This window comes from Hemitrygon akajei, chromosome 6 (assembly GCF_048418815.1).
Source record: "Hemitrygon akajei chromosome 6, sHemAka1.3, whole genome shotgun sequence".
NCBI lineage: Eukaryota > Metazoa > Chordata > Chondrichthyes > Myliobatiformes > Dasyatidae > Hemitrygon > Hemitrygon akajei.
The window spans coordinates 151,778,102-151,804,878 of record NC_133129.1 but is presented as its reverse complement, the minus strand read 5'-3'; the positions used below and the strand labels follow the sequence as shown (position 1 = coordinate 151,804,878).

Sequence of the window (26,777 nt, the reverse complement as noted above, 5' to 3'; positions counted from 1 at the left end):
TAGGAATGGGACGTGGAATTAAAATGTGTGGCCACTGGGAGATCCTGCTTTTTCTGGCGGGCCGAGCGTAGGTGTTCAGCGAAACGGTCTCCCGGTCTGCGTCGGGTCTCACCAATATATAAAAGGCCACACCGGGAGCACCGGACGCAGTATACCACACCGGCCGACTCACAGGTGAAGTGTCGCCTCACCTGGAAGGACTGTCTGGGGCCCTGAATGGTGGTGAGGGAGGAAGTGTAAGGGCAGGTGTAGCATCGGACGCAGTATACCACACCAGCCGACTCACAGGTGAAATGTCGCCTCACCTGGAAGGACTGTCTGGGGCCCTGAATGGTGGTGAGGGAGGAAGTGTAAGGGCAGGTGTAGCACTTGTTCCGTTTACAAACCTTCCATGGCCTCCTCTATTGTCAAAATGAATCCAAGCTCAGGTTGGAGGAACAACACCTTATATACCGGCTGGGTAGCCTCCAACCTGATGGCATGAACATTGACTTCTCTAACTTAAGTTAATGCCCCTCCTCCCCTTCTTACCCCATCCCTGACAAATTTAGTTGTTTGCCTGTTCCCCATCTCCCTCTGGTGTTCCCCCCCCCCCCCACCCCCCACTTTCTTTCTCCCGAGGCCTCCCGTCCCATGATCCTTTCCCTTCTCCAGCTCTGTATCACTTTCGCCAATCACCTTTCCAGCTCTTAGCTTCATCCCACCCCGTCCGGTCTTCTATCATTTCGCATTTCCCCCTCCCCCCACTACTTTCAAATCTCTTACTATCTTTCCTTTCAGTTAGTCCTGACAAAGGGTCTCAGCCCGAAACGTCGACAGCACTTCTCCCTATAGATGCTGCCTGGCCTGCTGTGTTCCACCAGCATTTTGTGTGTGTTGTTGTTTGAATTTCCAGCATCTGCAGATTTCCTCGTGTAGGCAGTTGCAACAAGTAGTTTTAGTAATTATTGCACTGCAGTATCTTAATCCCTTCGGGTTTGACTCATTTGTAGTCTCTCTCCATTTAGATGATAATCAGACTTTGGGACTGTTCCTACAATGTGGTGGAAGCAATATCCTTCAATATTTTTAAAGCAGAAATGTTATTCTTAATAAGCAAAGACATGATAGATCATTGGTAGACAAAAATAAATTAAGCATACAGTCAGATTTGCCATAATCTTATTAAGTGATGGAGTCAACTCATGGGTTTTGGTGGCCTGCTCTTGCTACTAATTTGTATGATGAAGAAGCAGGCTATTTCAGATCTGAATCAGTTTTATTATCAGTGACATTTGTTGTTTTGCAGCAGCGGTACAGTGCAATGCATAAAAATTTCTATAAGTTACAATAAGAAATATAAAAAATAAATAAGTTGTACAAAAAGAGAGCAAAATAGTGAGGTAATGTTCATGAACCATTCAGAAATATAATGGCAGAGGGGAAGAAGCTGTTCCAAAAACATTACATATCTACCATCAGGCTCCTATACCTCCTCCCTGATGGTAGTAATGAAAAGAGGACATGTCCCGGGTGGTGGGGGTCCTTAATGGTGGATGCTGCCTATCTAAGGCATTGCCTTTGAAAATGTCTTTGAGGCAGTACCCATGATGCAGCTGGCTGAGTGTACAATCCCCTTCAGATTTTTCCAAACCTGTTCATTAGCCTCTCTATACCAGACCGTTTTACAACCAGTCAGAACAGTCTCTGTAGTACATCTGTAGAAATTTGTTAGGTTCTTTGGTGACATACCAAATCTCCTCAAACTCTTAATGAAATTTAGCTGTTGGCTTTCCTTCTTCATCTTCACAGCAATGCATTCTAACTGGTTGCATTACCATCTGGTAAGGAGGCATCAGTGCACAGGATTGGTAAAAAATACAGAGGTCGAGTATGATGTCATGATAAACCAGTCATCATCGATCTGATCGGTGAGAAGCATTGAGAGAACAGTTACTGCACTGTTGAATTGTTAAAAAATGATTAGTAGAAAAAAGAAAATTGATTATGTTCAATCTGAAACTAATAAATTAAGCTGTCTAAGGTAAGCTTCAAAGGCATGAGGTGTGAGTTGGCTATGATAGATTGGGAAACTACATTAGAAGGTTTGATGGGTAACATTTAAAGAATGCATAATTTACGTCCCTTTTAAGACAAAACTAAAATTGAACATGAGAAGTAGAATACCTTTGAATTCGAGATAATTAAAGTTACATTGATCAAAACAAAATGTTTTAACATTCCTGAAGAAGCAGAAAGACTGAGGAGTAGGAATATTTCAGAATTCAGCAAAAGGAGAGCAGGACATTAGGATGGAAGACAAGAGTTTGGCAAGAAATATAGAAATTGTACATACAAAAAGATTAGTTGAGGTTAATGTAGTTTGATTAAGGACTGAGATACAGAAATAGAGAAATGACAAAAAACCTAAACAAGTGATTTGTCGTCATAAAACAAGACAGAAAAAAGTCTAGTAAATTATGTAGAATTTCTTGATAATCTATATTTAGACTGAGATGGAAGAAGTATTCATCTTCCAGACTTGCATAGATTCCATTAACTTTCCATAGATTGGAAAGTAACAAATGCATTCCCCTTAATGAAGAAAGAGGGGAGAGAAGCGCAATATCAATGGTAGGGAAAGTTCTGGAATCGGGTATAAAGGTATTGGCAACAGGGCATTAGAAAATAATAGTAGGATTGGGCAGAATCAGTGTTCAACGTTCAAGTAAAAAATAAATTTATTATCAAAGTATATATGTCATCGTATACAACCCTGAGATTCATTTACTTGTGGGCATTCACAGTAAGTACAAAGAAACACAATAGAATCAGTGAAAGACCTCACACAACAAAATGGACAGACAGCCAATATGCAAAAGACAACAAACTGAGTAAATACTAAAATAAAAAATAAATAAGCAATAAATATTGAGAATTTGATTTGAAAAGTCCTTGAAAGTGATTCCATAGGTTGTGGGGAACTGTTCAGTGTTGAGATGAATAAAGTTGAGAGAAATTATCCCCTTTGGTTCTGAAGCCTGATGGTTGAGGGGTAATAACTGTTCCTAAACCTAGTGCTCTGGGTCCTAAGGCTCCTGTACCTCCTTCCTGATGGCAGCAGCAGCAAGAATAAAGTATGGCCCAAGTGGTGGGGGTTCTTGATGGTGGATACTGCTTCCCTGTAACAATGCTCCATCTAGATGTGTTCGATGGTGGGGAGGGCTTTACCAATGATGGACTGGGCTATATCCCAGGATGTTCTCTTCAAGGTCATTGGTGTTTCCATACCAGTGACTAGTGGGGTACCGCAAGGCTCAGTGCTGGGACCCCAGTTGTTTACAATATATATTAATGATTTAGACGAGGGAATTAAATGCAGCGTCTCCAAGTTTGCGGATGACACGAAGCTGGGCGGCGGTGTTAGCTGTGAGGAGGATGCTAAGAGGATGCAGGGTGACTTCGATAGGTTAGGGAGTGAGCAAATTCATGGCAGATGCAATTTAATGTGGATAAATGTGAGGTTATCCACTTTGGTGGCAAGAACAGGAAAACAGATTATTATCTGAATGGTGGCCGATTAGGAAGAGGGGAAGTGCAACGAGACCTGAGTGTCATTGTACACCAGTCATTGAAAGTGGGCATGTGGGTACAGCAGGCAGTGAAAAAGGCGAATGGTATCTTGGCATTCATAGCAAGAGAATTTGAGTACAGGAGCAGGGAGGTTCTACTGCAGTTGTACAAGGCCTTGGTGAGACCACACCTGGAGTATTGTGTGCAGTTTTGGTCCCCTAATCTGAGGAAAGACATTCTTGCCATAGAGGGAGTACAAAGAAGGTTCACCAGATTGATTCCTGGGATGGCAGGACTTTCATATGAAGAAAGACTGGATCGACTAGGCTTATACTCGCTGGAATTTAGAAGATTGAGGGGGGATCTTATTGAAACGTATAAAATTCTAAAGGGATTGGACAGGCTAGTTGGGGAAGTCCAGAATGAGGGATAAAGGGGAAGCCTTTTAGGACCAAGATGAGGAAAAACTTCTTCACAAAGAGAGTAGTGAATCTGTGGAATTCTCTGCCACAGGAAACAGTTGAGGCCAGTTCATTGGCTATATTTAAGAGGGAATTAGATATGGCCCTTGTGGCTAAAGGGATCGTGGGTATGGAGAGAAAGCAGGTACAGGGCTCTGAGTTGGATGATCAGCCATGATCATACTGAATGGCGGTGCAGGCTCGAAGGGCCGAATGGCCTACTCCTGCACCTATTTTTTATGTTTCTATGTCTCTAATCTGTGATATAACCAGTCAGTATACTCTCCACCAGACATGTATGAAAATCTGTGAAAGTTTCGGATGACATGCTGAATCTTCACAAATTCTTAAATAGTAGAGATGCTTTCTTCATAATGGCACTTACATGCTGGATTTATGTGTGGATTTATGAAAGTCAAATCAGGTTTGACAGGGGCAGTACAGTGGTGCAGCTAAAAGAGCTCCTACCTCACAGCTCCAGTGTTCACCCTGATCTCATATGTTGCCTGTGTGGAGCTGGCAGGTCTGGGATCATTTGGTTCTATCTTTCCTCCACCCCAGTACACCAGTTTCTTCTCGTGTTCCAAAGATGTACAAGTTGGTATTCTACTTAACCCCCATAAATTGTTCATAGTTTTTAGGAGAATTATAGGATCTGAATTTCTGAATTTAGTGCATATGGTGTTAGCAATAAAACAATGTTTTAGAATGAGAATTGGTTAACATATAGAAATTCAAATTAGGGATAAATGGATCACTATTGGGTTAGGTAGTTGTAACAAATGGGCCAAAATGTGGAGAGGGGTTTGGCCCCATTTGAAACTATGCATATCAATGATTTTTATGAAGGGATTAAGTGGCTGGGCAAGGTATCTATCCAGGCCCAGCAGCCCATAGAGGAAACAGACAGGTTTAGGCCTTTATTACAAGAAGATTTGAGTATTTGTTGAGACATGTCTTGCACCAGTTATAGCCCTAAGGATGGATATATATTTTGGTGAAGGATTTCCATATTGATTCTTGGAGTAATGTGTTTTGTATTTTGAAAAGATATTAAGCAAAGTCAATCTATAGTCTCTTGATTTTAAAAAGAATGGGGTGAAACATCCAAAATTCCTAAGGCTTGTGAGGTTATATGGCTTCCCAAGTTGGTTCACTGAGAACTGTGGGTCTCAAAATAAATGGTTGGCCATTCAAAAAGAGATGGGGAAAAAATCTATCCAAGAAGTCTGTTGAGACTCTGTTGCTCAGTGTATTCAACACAGAGGTCAGTTTTTTTAAGATAATAAGGAAATCACGCAAGATGGGTTCAGTGCAGGAAAATGATCCAGAAGTAAAAACTCATGCATGGATTTCTTGAAAGATGGCATGGGAAAGAGAAACAAAATAGATAACTTCTATTCATTATGATCTGATGATTAATATTTATTTGTAATTCTAAATCAAAAATGGCCATTACTCACAATTTATTTATGCGACTCAAGTATTTATTTAATTAACTGCAATGATGTTAGATAGTAATTTGTTTTTTTACTGGAATACAAAAATATTTTTCTTGAATGCTTTATGCAGCATTGGATGATTTGATGCTAAATACTTGCACTGGGGGAGTACATTATTTCTTCCAAAAATAATGGTTCCATTTGAAATCTGCTGTTATGATTTTGGAAGCTTTTTTTCCCCACCCATAATATTAATTTCTTGGATTTCTGGATAACTGGCTTACAAAAAACTAGAATCCACTTTGAAAAGAATGTTGAGTAATGAGGTTGTATTGGTAAAATGTGTTTAATAGTTACTAACCTATTTAATTGGTTTTGAGCTTAGCCCATTAAGTTGATTTTGTCTCCAAAGTTAACATGCATACATGTTTTAGCAAACATGTGTTTGCTACCAGAAAATTAGGTCATCTTTATTGTTTGGTCTTCTCCAAATTATTAAAAGTCATTTGAAATAACATGAAATTAATCCATTTGCAAATTGATTCTGTGATTAAAATACTATGAAATGCGTAAGTTTCCGCTGAGATGTTTTAAAATATAATGGGTTTTACCTTCTTATTGTTTCAAAGTCTTGGATATTTCACCTTTCGTTAATGATATAAAAATCATTATTAACGTGTTTGTAATGTAACTAATAATTTTGGCTTACTCTTCGTGATTTGCTGTCTGAAATTTTATAAATGTAATTTGTTTTGTAATGATCTGTACTGCTGGAATCCATTGAATTGAATAGGACTTTAGAAAAAAAATCAATGTTCATGCTTCAGATCATTGGATATTTGCAATAATCTTTCATTGAGGTCATTAGCAAGTATGATTACTTTGCTGCACTCAGCAAGTTTAGTGCCAAATAAACTATTGTGCAGCATGATAACCTTCTATCCAAGATCGAATGAGTAGCCTTTTTACTACTTTTATGTCAGTATTTAATCCTAGTATCTATCAAAGTTAATTTCCTTTTTCTCTTTAGGCATGTGGGCCAGCCTGCGCTCCAGTAGTCGCTTTAATGCCCAGTTTTCAACCACTGATGTAGGCGCAAGGTTAGCTGGAAAGGAATCCCCTGTGACAGCAGGCTGTGACAATTCTCTGCAGAACCAGCTCCTCAAGCACCAAGCAGCACTATATCTGTTTGGGGAAAAATCTCAGCTAAGAGTAAGTTGAAACTGGATTCCGTTCATATTCTTTAATTATTTCCATACAGAATTTAATTTTCTATTGTATTTCACTTTTCATTCTAATTAGATCACCTGCAAAATTATAAACATAATTTGCAAACATAAAAACTAATCCATTATTAGCTTAATTTATTTACAGAATTTGTCACATTTATGTATTCATGTTATTCTTGCATTAGATTGCAAACACTAAAATACTGCTAGTGTGAATTTTATACACTGTATGATTTTCAAAATGCTAAAGAGAAAACAAAAGCAGAATTTGAAAAATGTTTTAATCTTTTCATTTTGAATAAATAAAAGGATGGGTGACGAGATGTGTCTGTGAAAAACCTAGTATCTATTTCTCATAAGATTCTCAAGAAATGCTTTTGAGAATTAGAGTACTTGTTATTTGGAACCTTTCTTACAAGCTAGCTGCTAACTGCCAAAAATCTCGACTATTTCTTCTTAAAGATCCTTCTCTATTGATGTTACTTTACTCCTTTTCTCCTTCCACTTTTTACAGTTGCCCAGTCTTGTACTCTGCAACAACTAAGTAAAAGTATGCCCATACCATATTTATAATTGAATCAAGTTTATTTCATTTTCAGCAATGTTAACAAGATTTTTATTTTCAGGGCTTTAAACTTGACCTTGCTCTTAACTGTGAGCTCATACCTGTGGATTATGTCGATGTTCGACAGGTGAAAGCTAGTTTCAAAAAGCTAATGAGGGCATGTGTGCCGAGTACTGTCCCTGTTGACACAGACATGACCTTGTACAAGCTTCTCGGAGAATCAGAATGGCTGCTGCAGGTATATAATTTACTTTGTGCTAGTTATTTAAAGTTAATTTTTATTTAATTCCTTAGCACTGAAGAGAGTGAAGATTATAGTGAAACAGTACACATTTTGAGAAAAGTATGACTTGCAAAATAATTTTTTTCTCCTATTTTTCTTCCTCCTCAGGAATGAGGACAGGTAACAGGAACAAAATTCAATAAATAATATAGAATTGCATCTTTTAAGTTCTGAAAATGTTACATTTTATGTGCACATTGTGGTATATGTTGTATTTCTTACCACATAACGTCTGTAATTGAAAATGTTGTTTTAATTCTCTACCAGCAAAGGCTCTTGTAATTTGAATTTTGAGTTATTAACTAAAATCAAAACATGAATGTTTTTATATAATATCCAATACCAAAGAAGGCATATGGTGCATTGGCTTTCATTAATCGTGAGATTGAGTTTAAGAGCCGAGAGGTAATGTTGCAGCTATATAGGACCCTGGATAGACCCCACAGAGTACTGTGCTCAGTTCTGGTCACCTCACTACAGGAAGGACGTGGAAACCATAGAAAGGGTGCAGAGGAGATTTACAAGGATGTTGCCTGGATCGGGGAGCATGCCTTATAAGAATAGGTTGAGTGAACTCGGCCTTTTCTCACTGGAGTGACGGAAGATGAGAGGTGACCTGATAGAGGTGTACAAGATAATGAGAGACATTGATTGTGTGGATAGTCAGAGGCTTTTTCCCAGGGCTAAAATGGCTAGCACGAGAGGGCATAGTTTTAAGGTGCTGGGGAGTAGGTACAGAGGAGATGTCAGGGATAAGTCTTTTATGCAGAGAGTGGTGAGTGCGTGGAATGGGCTGCCAGTGGCGGTGGTGGAGGGGAAAACGATAGGGTCTTTTAAGAGACTCCTGGATGGGTACATGGAGCTTAGAAAAATAGGGGGCTATGGATAAGCCTAGGTAGTTCTAAGGTAAGGACATGTTCGGCACAGCTTTGTGGACTGAAGGGCCTGTATTGTGCTGTAGGTTTTCTCTGTTTCTAAAGAGCTATAAACAAAAGATGGGAAATGTTTTACTTGAGTATGAGCATACCTGAGAAATTCATTCATCCTAGCAAGGTTATTAGTTCTTTCCTTTCAGTTTATAAATTTAATTGAATGTGCTCATTAGGATGATGGTAAGGTGTGTTAATGAATGAGTGAATTTTTAGTTATGAAGATACAAAGCAATATTATGTATTTTTCTCTATTTTGATATGATTATGAAAGATATATGGCCCAAACACTGGTAAATGAGACTAGCTCATGTAGTCCTGTTGGTTGGCATGGATGAGTTGGGCCAAAGAACCTATTTCCATGCAGTATAACTTTGTGACTATTATTACTAAGTCAAAGTATTTGAGGCTTATTACTGATGGACAAATGTCAGCTAATACATTAACAAGATCATACAAGTGTATTGATAAAGCAAGAAAATGTGTAGGCTAATTGCATTTGCATTATATTAATAATGTGTAGTGTTTAGTAAATCAAAGTCATTTTGCCAGAGTTCTAGTAGCATTTGTTCCTTTTTCCCAGATACATAGAATACTGCAACTGGCTGTGGTGATAGCAGAGCTTCTTGATAGTGGTTCCTCAGTAATGGTAAGCCTGGAAGATGGCATGGACATTACAACACAGGTAATTCTATGAAATAATTATCTACAGTGAACCTGTGGAACAGTTGCATTTTTAAAATTTCCAATACATTATAAATTGAATCAACTCTATTTTATGCTTAAATCTTGGAGAACTCGCCATCAAAACGTTGATTCAACATATGATCGGATTAGATTAGCTTAATGTCATATCCATTGAAATTTCTTGTTTACGTGAAGTTCAGGGTAAATGGTATATATTGTAATAATAAATACAACAATACATACAGACGAATGGACCAGAACAGATTGCCACAAAGGTTGGAGTGCAGACTGAAGTATTGAGAAAAGAAATGCTAAAATGACAATAATGGAATATCCATGAGATGTAGAAATAGGAGTGTGAGAATGAGGAAAAGGGTGTGAAAGAGATGATTGGTTTATACATTTAATAGCAGTGGGGAAGAAGCTTTTCTTAAGTCGGGACATCCACGCTTTGAAAAAGTAATTAGATATTTTGCATTTTTCTTCGCCTTTTTTGAATGAGAATATTTCATTAAAATAAGACTGACTAATTAACCGTATTACATTCTAGTGCAGCACTGAATTAAATTTACTCATTTGCATATTATGCTTTTCAAAGTATTGAGAATGAATATTCCAACATCTAGACAAGAGCTTCTGATATTTACCATTGCTTTGCTGCAGAAAGGCAATGTCAGCAGTTTGCCCATCCACGTGTTACAGACATGTATTCATTACACAGCCACGTTGGTTTAAATTATTATGTTAATTACTTAAGGTGAAATATACAAACATATATGTTGAAATACTTTTTAGCAATATAAATGATGTATTGGAGATACAAATATTTCATTCATTGGCTCAAACTTTTCTATCCTCAAAAGCTCAAGAGCTTAACATCCAAGGATACGCATTCTATCGAAAGAACAGGCAGATAGGCAGGGGGTGAGGATTAAAAAAAAAAGAAATCAAATCCTTAGAAAAGGTGACATAGGATCAGAAGATGTAGGTAGAGTTAAGAAACTGCAAGGGTAAAAAGACCCTGATGGGAGTAATATATAGGCCTCTGAAAAGTAGCAAAGATGTGGGCTGTAAAATACAATGGGAAACAGAAAAGGTATGTAATAACGGCAATGTTGGAATAATAATGAGGGATTTCAATATGCAGATAGATTGGAAAAATCTGGTGGATGCTGGATCCCAAGATGGGGTAATTTGTAGAATGCCTACAAGATGGCTGTTTAGAGCAGTTTGTGGTTGAACCTACTAGGGGAATGGCAGTTCTGTACTGGGTGTTATGTAATGACCCAGATTTGTTCAGGAAGCTTAAGGTAAAGGAACCATAAGGAGGCAGTGAACATAATATGATAGAGTTCCCCTTGCAGTTTGAGAAGGAGAAACTAAAATTGGATATTTCAGTAAAAGAGTGGAGCCAAAGGAATTACATACACCTGAGTGAGGAGCTGGCCAAAGTTGATAGGAAGGGAACACTGGCAGGGATGACAGCAGAGCAGCAATCGGTGGTGCTTCGGAGAGAAATTGGGAAAATGCGGGAAAGATACATTCCAAAGATGATGAAGTATTCTAAAGAGAGGATAAGGCAACCGTGGCTGAGAAGGGAAATCAAAGACAACGTCAAAGCAAAAGAGACGTTATACGATATAGCAAAAATTAGTGGAAAGGTAAAGATTTGGGAAGCTTTTAAAAACCAACAGAAGACAATTAAAAAGCCATAAAGAGAGAAAAGACGGCAGGGGAGCTTCATAGCCTTGGTCATGGCGAGGACTGGGCCTCAGGGCGAGCTGTCACCTATTTGCAGCTGCCCAGAAGGGAGGCATTAGAGTCGATGCACTCCACCAGAGTCCTGGGGGGAGTATGGCGTGACATCCAAGCTGGAGACGCTGCTGTACTCTGGTGTTCGCTCAGCAAAAGCAAGCTGTATTGCATTCGTCTGCCGACTGCTGTAATATTCATGGACTCAGGGTCTTGGACTTTATATATAATTTTTTGTGACTGTATTTTATTGATATCTTATATGTGCTTTATGTACCTTGTGCTATGTATGACTGTTGATACTGTGTTTTGCACCTTGGCCTGGAGCAACACTGTTTCATTTTGCTGTATTCATGGGTATTCATTGTTGATTGAATGACAATTAAACTTGAAGTGAATTGAACTAAAATGAAAACAAATCTCAGGGTTGCATATGGTGACTTACATGTACTAATTATAATAAATTTACTTTGAACTTGGTTGTTGAAAAGATGTTGGAGTCTATTATTAAGGATGAAGTTTTGGGGTACTTGTAGGCACATGATTAAGTAGGCCAAAGTCAACATGGTTTTCTAAAGGAGAAACCTTGTCTGACAAATCTTTTGGAATTCTATGAGGAATAATAGGAGGATAGACAAAGAAGAGTCAGTGAAGGTTGTTTATTTGGAATTTCAGAAGGCCTTTAACAAGGTGCTGCACATGAGGCTGGGCCATGATAATACAGAAAAGTTACTAGATTGGATAGAGGATTGGCTGGTTGGCAGAAGGCAAAGTGGGAAATAAAGGGGGCATTTTCTGGCTGGCTGCTGGTGACTAGTGGTGTGCTACAGGTTCAGTATTGGCTCCGCTTCTTTTCACATTCTTTGTTAATAACTTGGATGAAGAAATTCATGGCTTTGGGCCAAGTTTCTGGATGATGTTAAGACAGGTGGAAGGGCAGGCAATGTTGAGGAAGCAGGGTGTCTGTAGAGGTACTTAGACAGGTAGGGGGAATGGGCAAAGAAGAGGCAGATGGAATATAATGCAGGAAAATGCACGGTCATGCACTTCAGCAAGAGGAATAAAAGTGTGAACTATTTTCTAAATGGGGGGAAATTCATAAATCAGAGGTGCAGAGGAACTTGAGAGTCCATGTGCACAATTCTCAAAATGTTAACTTGCTGGTTGAGTAGATGTTAAGAAAGGAAAATGCAATGTTAACATTCATTGCAAGAGAACTAGAATGCAAAAGCAAGGATATAATGCTGAGGTTTTAAAAGGCATTGCTGAGCAATTTTGGGTCCATTATCTAAGAAAAGACATGCTGGCATTGGATGAGGTTCAGGAGAATTATCCCAGGAATGAAAGGGTTAACATATGAGGAGCATTTGATGGTTATGGGCCTGTGCTCACTGGAGTTTAGAAGAATGGGGGGGGGGGGTCTCATTGAAACCTATTGAATATTGAAAGGTTTGGATAGAGTGGATGTGGAGAGGATGGTTCCCATAGTGAGGAGTCTAAGACTAAGAGGCACAGCCTCAGAATTGTGGGACATCCATTTAGAGCACAGACGAGGGAAGATTTCTTTAGCCAGAGGGTGGTGAATCTGTGGAGTTTTTTTTCACAGACAGTTGTGCAGGCCAATTGATTGGGTATATTTAAGGTAGAGGTTGATATGGTCTTGATTAATCAGGGTGTCAAAGATTACTGGGAAAAAGCAGGACAACAGGGTTGAAAGGGATAATAAATCAGCAATGTTGGAGCACTGGATGGGCTGAATGGCTTAATTCTGCTTCTAGGTCTGATGGCTTTTTCTGTTCTGTCACTGATGATAACCTTTTAGTATTTTCTCAGCTACGATGAATTTGTATTTCTAGCAGAAATTGTAACCCCGAGGAATTTATATAAATGACAACTCTTCAAACTGGATCATGATAACAAATGTAGATTAATTGATCCTGAACTTATGATGAAAGTTCTTAATACACAGCCAACTGCAGACAGTGGTCATTTCTGAATCTTTATTACTTAGTCTGTATAAAATGTTGGAGAAATATTATCATTATCATCTGTAATTTGTATTTTTATATCACATGATCATTTGTAAATTACCCAGAATATTGTCTACTCATGCACTCTAATTATTTTAGTTTACGTGGGTGCAGTAAAACTCTGTTGCGTGCATAATGAAATTATACACATAAAGTAAAATCTTTACCTTTGTTTACTTTATGATATTCAATTTGCTGTTGTATTTGCATTAGAGAACACTTTTTTTAATGCTGCTGTTGTGATGTATCACTCAGGCGATTTGTCCACAACAGGCAAAAATCCATTAGGCTGCTTCTGTGTCCACAGGAAAGTACAGCCCTGTAATGGGAGCTATTTTTACAGACATTTTGAGCCATTACTTTTCCATCCACTGATTTATTTCCTTTCAGAAGCATCCATTTTTTAACCTTGAATCACTTGGAGGAATTCCTCTTAATTCTACTGCCTTTCGAATTTAATTAAAAGCCCTTCATATGGAATTTACCAAGCTTTTAGAAGTAAAGATATGCTATTTCAGTCAGCTTACATAGCTAGCTTGCCTTGTCACTTCCTTGCAAATTCATTTGGTTTGTTAGGCAGCATTTTTATTTGATCCACATTTACTCTTGATTGTATAATTTCCTTGAAGTAGAAGATTGATGGGTCTGTGTTTGAATGTGCCACTGCATTAGTCTGTTTCCTGTGTTTTTATGTCTCCCTAGTGTCTCCCTTGATTGTCATTATTCGGCAATTCTCTTTTTAGTTGTTTAAAGCTCTAGATTAAATAACATCTATCCTTGGAAATTTATTTCCCTAGGAACCAGTGGTTTCTAAGAATTCCATTTCACTTATACTTGAAACTTTTATTGAAAGATGTCTTATGTTTCTCCTGCGAATATTTGGAAGTTGAATTCATTCAGAATACTTGATGCTTTTAATTTGCCAAGCCTGCTTATGGAGATGTTATTTTTCCTTGCCATCAGCATTTGTTCAGTATGATACTTGATTCAGAAAATTGAGAGTATAATTAGACTCAAGGGCTTGTTACTTTGCTACATACTATCGGAAGTGACATATTTTGGCAATGCTAAAATAAGGTACCAAGTAGCATTCAAAAATCATTGCCACTTCTCCAGAGCAATCGGGGTGGTGATAGATGCTGGCTTTGCTGGTGCAATGCAAACCCTAGAAACTAAATAATAAAACAAAAATCCCAGAAGAACTAGGTTTTTTTCATGCTGAAGTCAAACTGAATGTTAATTACACTTTCAGACACCATAAATGTTCATCAGCAGATTGCTACTCACCATTCTACATACTCAAACTCAGCACTCTCCAATTACTTCACTGGCACCAAAAATGGCCTACAATTTGTCAAGATATTTTGCATTCCTCTTCTTGGATGACACTGGTATGCAAAAGAATAAAAGCCCCTATGGGGTAATTTCTGACCTTGGAATCCTTTAAGCATACTTCTGTTGATAAATACTACATCTCAGTTTGTTGATAGCTGCTGCTTTAGGTAGGTTAGTGGAACTCTCTTCATCATCTCCTTCGAAATCATGGGCAGTCAGAGTGGATACAAGCATTAAGAGAAGACTCCCTTAGAGCTCCCTTGCAGCATCCTTCCTAAATCACCTGGCTATAGACCTGTAGGTTCTCTATCAGGATAGTCCCTTTGAACCGAGGTTAACCTCATGGAAAACTAGGACAGAATAACACTTGCCCTAGCCTTGGGAATCACTGATGTGACCCCACTGAAGTGAAAATTAGACTCTGGTATACGCTTGTGCCTTTTACTGGAAATGGAGCCCTCAGCTGTGTCCCTAAGTGAGAAAACGAGAAATCTGACCACCCAATAGTTTGTAACACATCTTGCTTTTTTCTGCCAGTGCTTTTTTTTCTGGAATTACCTCAAAGAATATCCAGTATCAACAACATGTAAAACAACACTGGCTGGTTATGCTTTGCCATTTCTTAAGTGCTGAAATCAGCTGCAATGAACTAAATACACAGTTTTTAAATCCCATTGACACTTGATTCTTTACTGGCATTACATACTCCTGCAGGCCTGAGCAAACGTTTACCTTTTCATGCCCAATGGGAGTTTTAAGTGGTTATATGGTTACCAGTTATAAATCATTGCCAAATCAAATTGTTGATCCCATTTAGCAGTTTTAAAGAGGGAATTACGTTGTAGTAACTTTGAATAGAGTGTTTATCTGAAGGTAAGTAACTATTTGCTGCCTATTCTCAGTTATGAATTTATTTTGCAAACTGTTTTTGAAATGTTTGGCAACAGAGCCCAATAGGTATTGATATCCCACAGGAATTAGTCATGTCATATATATGTCAATGATATATCATACTGATTTCAGTAGCAAATGTTTACCTCCCAGCAAGCTGATAGACAGAGAATCATTTTTACTGCTTTTGCTGAATACAGTTGTAAGCATTCAATTTTAAGATCAGTAAACTGTGGGGTGTACTCCTTTAAGATCACCTTACTTTATGTTTGAAATTGTTTAGTCTGTACCTTATCAAACTGCATGCAGGTGTTAACTTCCTTATAGATTTTCTTAACTTTAAAAAATGTTTTTTACTCTTGCATAGAAAGCATTCATTCCTCTTTCTGACTTCACTGTCGCTGCCATATAGCACTAAATTAAATTCAATTTGTCATCATCTGCACTTGCAAGTTGATATGGATCCCTGTTCAAATGGTTTTTAAATAGCAATTCCATTGTGGAACTGAAAATGTGCAATTTTGACCCTAAATAAGCTGAAGCTAGTCAGCAATTCCATAGAGAGCTACTGGCTAGCCACAATGTGGTCAACAGCACATTTTGGAATTCCACACCCTGACACTGGAGCACAGAAATCAGGGGCACTTTGAAGCCTAGAAACTAGTCTACCTAACATTCTCCTGCACCCCAATCTTACCATCAAGTGTAGGAGAATTATATTAGTAGTTGAATCAAGGTTCAGTGTTACAAGAGGTGCAGCCACATGCACTTGAATGGATTGCTACCATTAATATAGAAGGAAAGTTGGAGGAAGATTTTTGTTTTTCTTTATTTCATCACATTTTTACATTTTTCATTAATTACAGCGGCTTATCATGTTTTAAACAAATTCATCGTTTTATTTTTCTTTGAAATAACTTTTTTTTATTTACATGTTTTGCAATGTCTTAATAATCAGTAACATACAGGTCCTCCCCATCTTACAAACAACCAATCTACAACCGTGAAATACGGACAAATCTGAGAGACCCAGTATGGATTTGCTCGATGCTGCAGGGCTGCAGGTATCTTCTGCTGTGTGGGAACTCAGTTCACGGCTGAATTTCCAATTTATGAATTATTTGGGCTATGAACAGTTCACAGGAATGGAAACCTGCTATAACCTGAGTAGACCTTGTACATTGTTGGGTTCTGGCTTCTACCGGCAAGATTAATGGGCCGTCTTCAGTCCAGAACAACCAAAGCAGTAACACTAGCAACACCTTCAATTAATGAAAAAATTCTGCAACTGCAAAACATTGGGTCCACTGGAACACTGCCCGTTGTTTTACCATTGGGCTTTGCATGGAAGTAGTATTTGAGTGGAATGGATTCATAGCCAGTATCTTAAACTTCAATATTTATGTGCCAGTTACAATGCACATTAGCAACAATGAGACCCCATTTACAAATTCTGTCTTTTCCCTAGTAGATTATGTCACTCAGCAAGTGCTCACACATAATCCTTAGTTGTCAATAATGCTGATATTATTTACTATATGGTACTTATTTATAAAGACAATGGGGACCATTTAGTAAGCAATAGTTTAACCTCATCAATTAAAGGTAAAAAAATTGACCTTGAATAAATCCTTATGCTTCTTAGTAATTTTAACACCCAAATAAGTAAAATAATCTGTAACCAATCTGAATGGTAAACGTTTATAAATTGGAACCTGCATATTTAATGGGAAGATTCAGTTTGTAGCCGGAAAAGCTACTAAACTGAGCAAGCAGAGATATAACTGCAGGAATGGATTTCTCAGGATTGGAAATATATAGTATCAGGTCATCTGCATATAATGATAATTTGTACGTCCCATTCCCACGCGTAATGCCAAATATATTGGGTGAGTCACGAATAGCAATAGCTAAAGGTTCCAAAGCAATATCGAATAATAAAAGGCTAAGAGGACAGCCTTGCCTAGTGCCACGAAACAACTGAAAAAAGGGAGATCTTTGATTATTGGTAAGTACTGAAGCCAAAGGGGTATGGTATATCAATTTAATCCAAGGTATAAATTTCGGACTAAAATTAAATTTCTCAAACGTATTGAGTAAATATGGTGATTCAACTCTATCAAATACTTTCTCAGCGTCCAGTGAAATGACACATCCTGGAGTTCTAGATGAGTGAGTGTAAACCATATTAATTAATCTCCCAATATTAAAAGACGAATAACGTCTTTTTATCAATCCTCTATTTCCCTAATTCCTAAAAAAGATAAAGATCCTACTGAATGTGCATCATATAGGAATATATCCTTGCTGAATGTAGATTCCAAGATTTTTTCTAAAATATTGGCAACTAGATTGGAGAAAATATTGCCTCAAATTATCTCTGTCAACCAGACTGGATTTATTAAAAATCGTTATTCGTCTTTTAACATTAGGAGATTAATTAATATAGGGTACTTATTTATAAGTGTTATTGCTTTGTTTTATTCCAGTTCAAGTGTATTAGGGAGATTTCAGGATTTTATGTAGCAATATTAAGACTTGTGAAAAAGGAAAGTAACCGAAATGTAACAAGACATTAATTGTTCCTTTAATGTTAAAACTGAAAATTATTTCTGCATAAGGTCATAAGAACAGGATAATTCTTTGCCAAATCCATAAAATAATTATCATTTAAATAGTTCCCCTTCATCAGTAGTTTAAAAAGAAACTGCAAAATCATAAATCAGCCTTCTAGCACATTATTAGACTTCTTTCATCAATCCTAACTCATGGTAAACCAACAAAAGTATGTTTGGATTCTGCTCATTTCAAACCAAGTTACCTAATAAACTGTCCAAAAATATTTTTAAGTTACTATTTTGGAGGCAGGTATTTCAAAGTTCACAATAAATTTATTATCAAAGTATATATCACCATATACAGCCCTGAGATTTGTTTTCTTGCAGGCATACTCAGTAAAGCCAAAAAACATAATGGAATCAATGAAAGACCATTGCCAAAAGGACAAATAATTAATGTACAAAGGACAACAAACTGCAAATACAAAAGAAAAAAAGTGTAATAATAATAATTAAGCAATGAATATCAGGAACATAGATGAAGAATCCATAGTTTATAGGAACAGTTCAGTGATAGGGCGAGTGAAGTTGAGTGAAGAGAGCATGGCCAGGATGATGGGAGTCCTTCATATTTAATGCTTACTTCCTGCGACAGCACTGTGTGTAGATGTGTTCAATGATGGGGAGGGCTTTAGCCATGATGGACTACGATACGATATCCACTACTTTTTGCAGGATTTTCTATCCAAGGGCATTGGTATTTCCATACCAGGCCTTGATACAACCAGTCAATATGCTCTTCACCACACATCTATAGAAGTCTGTCAAGGTTTTAGATGTTTATCCAAATCTTCACAAACTTCTGAGGAAGCAGAAGTGCTGAAATGCTTTCTTCATAATTGCACTTGGTTTCTGGGCCCAGGACAGATTCTCTGAATTAGTAACACCAAGGAATTTAAAGTTGCTGATCCTCCGATGAGAACTGGTTCACAAACCACCAGTTTCTTCCTCCTAAAGTCAATATAGGTATTTGATAGTTATTTGAATTGTTGCTTACTGTTTTTGTATTCAATGAATATTTATTTAATGTTATATATAAAATCTTATAGATAGAAATTTTATATATAGTAAATTTATAATAATTTCATAGCCCTTACTATCTGAGATGCTTTAAGGATGACTGTGGGAAGAAAAAAAAACCTTGTATTGTATTGCTATATTGTCCAAAGAAGTCTTACAACTTAGTTACTTTATTGCTGCAAATAGTTGAAGCCGGCTGATGCAATGATATTATTATAACACCAGCAGATGTGGATAGATTTACAATAATCAGAATCAGAATCAAAATGAGCAACTATGAATCTGCTCAATCAGCCCATGAACATTTGGAACCCTTCTGCACATTATTCTTTCTCATTTCTTAGTTTGGCCTCATTTTGCCCATGAGCTATTCTGTTCATATAGCCAACTGATCAGATACTCCCCTTTCTACCTTTTATCTCCAAAACACCACCCCATACCCTCTCTATCCTTGGACCTACTGCAGTACCTCTAAGTAGAACTGCCTTTATTTTTAGCTAGAGGATTATCTGCTAATATTTTTCTTTCTCAGGTTTATATCTAGAGCCCGACCCCTCAATATTGACTCTAACCCCCACCCTATTTCCTATGTTATCCCTCACAAATTTATCCAAAATAATGTCACATCTAGTCCAAGCATGAGACTTTCACTTGAACCCTTCCAAGGTGTCTGATTTGTCACCATGCCTGTCTGGCCAGATTCATCATCTCACCAGTAGTAAATTAGGACACATTCCCTCCAGCTAAATGTTAGAAAGAGCATAAGCATTAGCTTCAATCCCCTTTATGATCTTTGTTCTCAAGCCAACATTTTCCATCCAAACAACCTTTGGATGAATAAATTTATTTGTACATTTGCTGTTATATTTGTTCTGAGCTAACTCCTTGACAATAAATCCTATCCAGCACTAAGACAATATGCTTCTGAAATGTTATCTGATTCTGTTTTACATCTGCTGTTTAAGCTGTCATCCTTGTCTTTGCAATCTCTAGATTTGACCTTATCATTGCAATATTCTGTATTAAACTAAGGTTATTTATAACTCTACTTTCTATTTTATATCTTGGTAATGTCTGGCTGGCCCTTCTCTGATATACTGACTACAAGGGCTCAGGATTCTGCTATGATGCATAGATTTTAAACTATGTTACCTGCAACTCCACTGTGCTTGTATCTCTCCCACTTCTGCCATTCCGGTCTCTCCCGTGTACCTGATACCAGTTAATTTACCAGCAAAGCCCAGTTCTTCAGCTGCCTTAGCTCCAACTTCTGGAATTAATTCCCCAGCTTGAACTGGCTTTCTCCCTTACATTGGAATATCAGATTAAGAAAAGATCAGGCTCTTGCAATGTGCTAACATATAAATTTAATATTCATGTATGAGTAATTCCAGAATTCATTAAGAACAATGTGGGAAAGATAAATGCATAACAAAATATTTTGACATGTAATATGCACAATATACTGTTCAATGCCTTGAATACAGCTCCAGAAGTAATCAGAAAGACCAAAATCAGGAATTGTCTTTATAACTGGATAATCGATACGAGGCAATTCAGTGGTTAAAAGGTTTTCAGCTTTGGTTGGTACATGAAAATAAAGAATATAGCATGATAACACCCTTATAATTTATCAGCTTGCTGTGAATTTACAAAACATTATGGGTTTTTAGACCGGCCACTTCACATACCTTTCTCTGTTATTTTCCAAGGTTGTTTCACTTGCACAACTCCTATGTGACCCATTCTACAGAACACTGGAAGGCTTTAAAATACTTATTGAAAAGGAATGGTTGTCCTTTGGCCACAAGTTCAGCCAGCGTAGTAATTTAACTCCTAACAGCCAGGGGAGTGGCTTTGCTCCAGTTTTCCTGCAATTTCTGGATTGTGTACATCAGGTAAGGAGATTTTATAGCTTCATTTCAGAATAGTGAAAAACCCGAAGAGCCAGTTAGTACATTAAAGATTATCCCTGGCTGAGAGCTATTTGTGGTAGGTAACATTTGAAGAAATTAGAAATGTGGCTTTAGCAAGCTATTAACACAAGCTGAAGTTTGTTGATGCAATATCGAATTCAAATGGTGTCACCAAGCTGTTGTATCACATTTATACGCTCTTGTTGTTTTATTAGTATGTTAAAGTAAAATATATTGGGTTGAATTTATTTTTGAAGATTGTTTCTTTGGCAGTCAAAAGGATAACCAGGCCTTTCTCTCATGTGGTGAATCAAACTGAAATACTGGACTCCCTATACAGTTAATTTCACTGAGCTAAAATGTATTGATTTTATTTTATGGTGTGTTGTACTTAAAAGCATTGTATCCTAAGAATATGAAATGGCTTATGGATGAAGCTTGTGGGCGACAATGACTATAGACAATAATAAAGAAGATAGAGGAAGGAAAATAAAGCATACTGTGAGATCATTCTGTCTCTAGAAGAGGAAGGATCTACAATTTTTACAAAACATTTCTTGAACCCTAGTATAATAGCTCAATATTTCCTGGACTCTTTTCTTTTTGAATGTGGCTTAAGCAATCAGGCCAGACATCGAGAGCCCACTGAACAAGAGACTACATTTTAATGGTATGGTCTGGGCTAATGGAGGGATCTGGTGCTTTCCTGTCTTTGAGGGAATTCAGTGAGGTTGGGAGTGGAGTGTGCGCTGTGGTGGCCAGGAAGCCTGGACACAGGACACAAGCTCATGATCCACTTCATTGCTTCTCTCCAATTGAGACGTTGAAAGCACGAGCCCATGATCGACTTCACTCCAATTGAGGCTCTGCGAGCACGAGCTCATGATCCACTCCATTGCTTCTCTCTGACTAAGGCACTGAGTGCATGGGCTCATGATCCACTTCATTGCTTCTCTCCAATTGAGACATTGAAAGCACGAGCCCTGATCCACTTCATTGCTTCTCTCTGACTGAGGCACTGAGAGCATGGGCTCATGATCCACTTCATTGCTTCTCTCTGACTGAGGCACTGAGAGCGTGGGCTCATGATCCACTTCATTGCTTCTCTCTGACTGAGGCACTGAGAGCGTGGACTCATGATCCACTTCATGCTTCTCTCCGATTGAGGTGTTGAGCAAGTTTGAAGTCAACAAAGATGAGATGGGAGCACAGGCGGGTGTTCAGCGGCATCTGCCTGCATTTGACCAGTCTTCCGCTAGCTGCTGTCAGAGGAAAGTGCAGGAGTCTTGGGATCCACGTTGCAAGGATTAATTGGTGAGGCTCCTGGCTGTGGACTCATTTTGGGGACCTTGAGGTTCATGGTACACATGTCTCTGGATTTTAGTTACTCTTTTTTTCTGTTTTTGACTGATTAACTCAGGCAGTTGATGTAGATTGGGCCAGCTCAGTGAATACTGGCTTGGCAGCCTGCAATCGGCCATCACCGCGGTGCTAAACTGAATTAACAAGTTCCATGGTGTTTCTTTGTTTCATGGCGGTCTACAGGAGGACGAATCTCAGAATTGTATTCTATATATATACTTTGATAATAAATGACCCTTGAATCTTTGAAATCTGTTACTTTGAGGTGAAGTTGCAACCCTTGTTATTCCAAATTGATTCTGCTTCTAATAGGGTATAAATATAAGTTCATTGTGCATATGTGATTTGCTGCTTTCTTCCATAATCAAATAAAATTAGATGAGTGCCTATCACTTGAAGACTTTCTGCTGACAAGCTTGACGTTGGATGTGATTCCATGAGACCTTGTTATGGCTCAGTCTCTATGTCATGTGAGATGAGGGTGTGTAATGGCTCTTCACTCAACTCTGGAACAAAGATTCATACATGAGGATGCTCTTGTTGACTACATTCCAGCATGCAGTACTATCATCCCCTCAAAACTAATCAGTAAGTTTCAAGACCTTGGCCTCAATAGCTCCTTGTGCAGTTAAATCCTCGATGTCGTCACTTGCAAACTCTAGTCGGTTCAGAATGGCAACAGCATCTCCTTCACAATCTCTGTCAACACAGGTGAACCACAAGGCTGTGTGCTTAGTCCCCTGCTCAGCTTGTTTTATACTTGTGACTGTGTCTAAGCACAGTTCCAATGCTAGATTCAAGTTTGCTGATGACGCCACTGTCACTGGTCGAATCAAAGATGGTGACGAATCAGCATATAGGAAGGAGCTGGAAAATCTCACTGAGTGGTGCCTCAAAAACAACCTCTCACTCATTGTCAGCAAACCAAAGAGCTGATTATTGACTTCAGGAAGAGGAAACAGGAGATTTATGAGCCAGTTTTCAATGGGGGATCAGAGATGGAGAGAGTCAGCAACTTTAAATTCCTCAGTGTTATCATTTCTGAGGACCTGTACTGGGCCCAGCACATAGTGCCATTATGAAGAAAGCATGGCAGTGCCTCTACTTACTTAGGAGTTTCTGAAGATTCAGCATGACATCTAAAACTTTGACAAACTTCTATAGATATGTGATGGAGAGTGAATTGACTGGTTGTATCATGACCTAGTGTGGAAATACTGATGCTCTTGAATGGAAACTCTTACAGAAAGTAGTGGATATGGCCCAGTCTATCACGGGTAAAGCCGCTCTACGTGAAACATTGTCCCAGAAATGCAGCATCCATAATCAGGGACCCCCACCATCCAGGTCATGCTCTCTTCCAGCTGCTGTCATCAGGAAGAAGGTACAGGAGCCTCAGGCCCTACACCACCAGGTTCAAGAACAGTTATTACCCATCAACCATCAGGCTCTATAACCAAAGGGGATAAGTTCACTTAACTTCAATTGCCCATCACTGAAATTTTACCACAACCTATTACCACTTTCAAGGATTCTTCATCTTGTGTTCTTGATATTTATTGTTTTTTTTTAATTATTGGTATTATTTCTTCTTTCTTTTTGTATTTGCAGAGTTGTTTTCCTTTGCACACTGGTTGTATGCCCAATCGGTACAGTCTTTCACTTGATTCTATTATGGCTATTGGATTTATTGAGTTTGTGCGCGGAAAGTGGAAAGACTTTATATATGGTACTTTGACTGTAAAAGTGACAACTAATTGGTGGCACCACATAAATCATTGTGAGCTGTTGTCTGTTGTGAAGTTAACTTATTCATCATCACCTCTTATGTTAGCCCAGCTTTGTTTCTGTTGCCTTTCGCTTTCTACCAGGAATTCCGATTTTTTCTTTTACAGTATTATTAATTTCTTCCTATTTTCCTTACAGATTCACCATCAGTACCCAATGGAATTTGAGTTCAACCAATACTATTTGAAGTTTCTAGCCTACCATTATGTGTCCAATCGTTTCAAAACCTTCCTGTTGGATTCTGACTATGAACGAATTGAACATGGTAAGCTTTATAAATATGTCTGTTAGTTTTTAAAGGAGTTGTATTCTTTAATTTTATGAAACAGTACTGTTCTATGATTTGTAGTTTAGTGCTTTATGTGGGTAAATACATCATCTCATGACAAGATGGAATGAATCTACATATATAAAGAATTATATTGCATCCTCAACAATACCCAACCAAGCAAAACAGTTAAAGTGCAGGCTCTTTTGTTTAAAAAGATAAACACAACAAGAAGTTTACATAGAACAAGATACTTCAAACAACAAATGAATGAAAACAGATCATTTTAATGATTTTAGCTTGTGGGGGAATATTGGCTCATCAAATAATGCTGTGCCTGTTAGGCAGTTTATTTTTACCATCTCATTAATAGTGAGTTCCTAATATGAAATTATGTACTCACATTTGCAGTGGATCTTGAACTTGCAAACATCTACCGCAGAGGTAGAAGTGTTACCATCTAACCTAATGCTTTATGGACTAGATTAGTGGGGTAGAGTCCAGGTTTATTATCATGATCTTAGATGACATGAATGTGTTGTTTTGTAGCAGTGGTACAGTGCAAAGACATAAAATTAGTATAAATTACAAAAATAGTGTAAAATTAAAAGGAACAGTGAAGTAGTGTTTATTGGCCATTTGGCAATCTGATGGCAGAGGGGAAGAAGTTGTTACTGCATCATTAAGTGAGGTCTTCAGAAAGGTTATGCAATTTATGCAAAATTTATGAGTATGTGCATTCCAAATATGAAAGTATGTTCTTAATAAAGTTGTAACAATAGTCTACGTTTATTTGGTCCAGAGTACAGGATGATGTCTTTTTAAATTAAATTCAAATTCAACTTTAAATGAAGATTGTGGGAATGTGGATGTCTTTATATTCTGTCCTACTTCTGAGATTATTTTCTCTGCATCTTTTCCAAAAAGTACACACTGGAAATTTGCACTTTCAGCCACTATTCCTAATTCAAGACTGCACAAATATGTCGTAAGATTACTTGCCCATTATTTCTTCTTTCCTACTTCAAAAGAAACAAATGCTTGACCTCTATCTAATGGCTTGCAAGTGTTATAAATTTGGTGTTAATCTTAAATCACAGCAGAGTGTTCATAGTGGTTACCACTTGATATCCTAGCCAACTCCAAAATGCATGAGTTTTTGTCAAAATGATTGTTAGCGAGGGAGTTCTGGTATGTATTTTTTTTTAAATTATCGCACTATACTGCTGACTACAGACTGCACATTTTGACAGGAGGATTGACTTTGAAAAATATTTTAACATTTAAAATCCAAGATATGACACACAAATCACTACAAGTTGTATTAAGTGTTCTAAACATTTAAGATTAAATAGCTAAACATGTACCCTTGCATTTAAAATATTGAATGGATTGTCAAGATTAATTACAAATGCTCACTGTTTATTTGTAAATTAGAAATAAAATCCAAAGTTATTTGTTGGCAGATGGGAAAGTTGTATGTCGGGATAGCCAAGAAGAGGAGAATACTTTTGTAATTTAGAGTATCAAATTAGTTGTAGCATCTGTTATGTCTATATTTTGTTCTTTATTATTAGCAATGAAAATATTTTGGTTCTGCATTTTAAGTGTGATCCTAACGTCTCCATAAAAATATCAATTGAAACTTCCTGTTTTTTATAGGTAAAATACTCTTAATGGATCACAATTTATAGCATAGTGTATCAGAAATTCAGAAATCTTTCTGATTTAAGTAATGAATTAATTAATACTCTAAGCATTGTTGTTGACTATTTGTATTAATAAAAGTTTCTTCTGAGTATATCTTTTCCCGCACAAATTAACACCTGCATATACATAATGTGGGTATTGCTCATTGCTTTCTAGGAATTTTATTTGAAGACAAGATAGATAAACAAGCAAAGAGAGGAATATGTATTTGGGAATGCATTGAGCGGATTCATAAGAAAGGACCTGTTTTTTTCAGCTATTTGTATAATCCTGAAGAAGGGGAGGTATGATACTTAAATAATTGCAATTATACACTTTTGCTATTAATTTAAAATTGAAATGCATGCAGTTCAATTTTATTTACTGTTACATACATCATTCTTTGTAGAAGTATATACTAAGGCCCTGCATAAATATCTCTGCCCTGAAGAAATGGGATTACTACACGGGAGAGACTCTTTCCAGTGGTCCGTCCTATGATTGGGACATGATCACAACAAAAGCAGGTGCATCCGATGAACTTGAGCAGATGGATGGTTCAGTGCCGCAAACCCATCGAAAAGTGGTATGGCCGTGTTATGACAATGTCAGCAAAGTGCAGCCGGATGCCATTACCAAGCTCCTCGAGGTATAAACAAATTAAGCCAAATGATAATTATGTTTTTAAGTAGTACAATGCAATTAGTAAGAGCAAGCATAGATATCTCACACATACCCACGCTTGGGATGCCCAGATTTTTGGATTCTGAGTACCAGATCAGAGCAAAAAAACTGTGAGCCAGAACTGTTGCCACATATGTATTGAATAGCATATAGGGGCCATTAAAAATGGCATGGGCCAAATGTCATCTACTGGCCATAGCTTGTCCTACCTTTTAGAAGCAACAGTGGAAGAACTCAGCAGCACAAGCAGCATCTAAGAAGGTTAAAAGGTGCAAG

The 26,777-nt window shown here is 37.7% G+C and overlaps 1 protein-coding gene across 3 annotated transcripts in view; it reads left to right on the top strand.

The window, feature by feature from the left end:
- Positions 1-26,777, top strand: part of sbf2 (SET binding factor 2) — a 521,046-nt gene that overhangs the window by 469,938 nt on the left and 24,331 nt on the right. For all 3 annotated transcript variants that reach the window (XM_073049581.1, XM_073049580.1, XM_073049579.1), the window contains 7 exons: positions 6,486-6,667; positions 7,311-7,487; positions 9,045-9,146; positions 20,507-20,692; positions 23,999-24,125; positions 25,995-26,122; positions 26,227-26,466. In XM_073049581.1, coding sequence (XP_072905682.1) covers positions 6,486-6,667; positions 7,311-7,487; positions 9,045-9,146; positions 20,507-20,692; positions 23,999-24,125; positions 25,995-26,122; positions 26,227-26,466 — 1,142 coding nt within the window. The remainder of the gene's footprint in view (positions 1-6,485; positions 6,668-7,310; positions 7,488-9,044; positions 9,147-20,506; positions 20,693-23,998; positions 24,126-25,994; positions 26,123-26,226; positions 26,467-26,777) is intronic.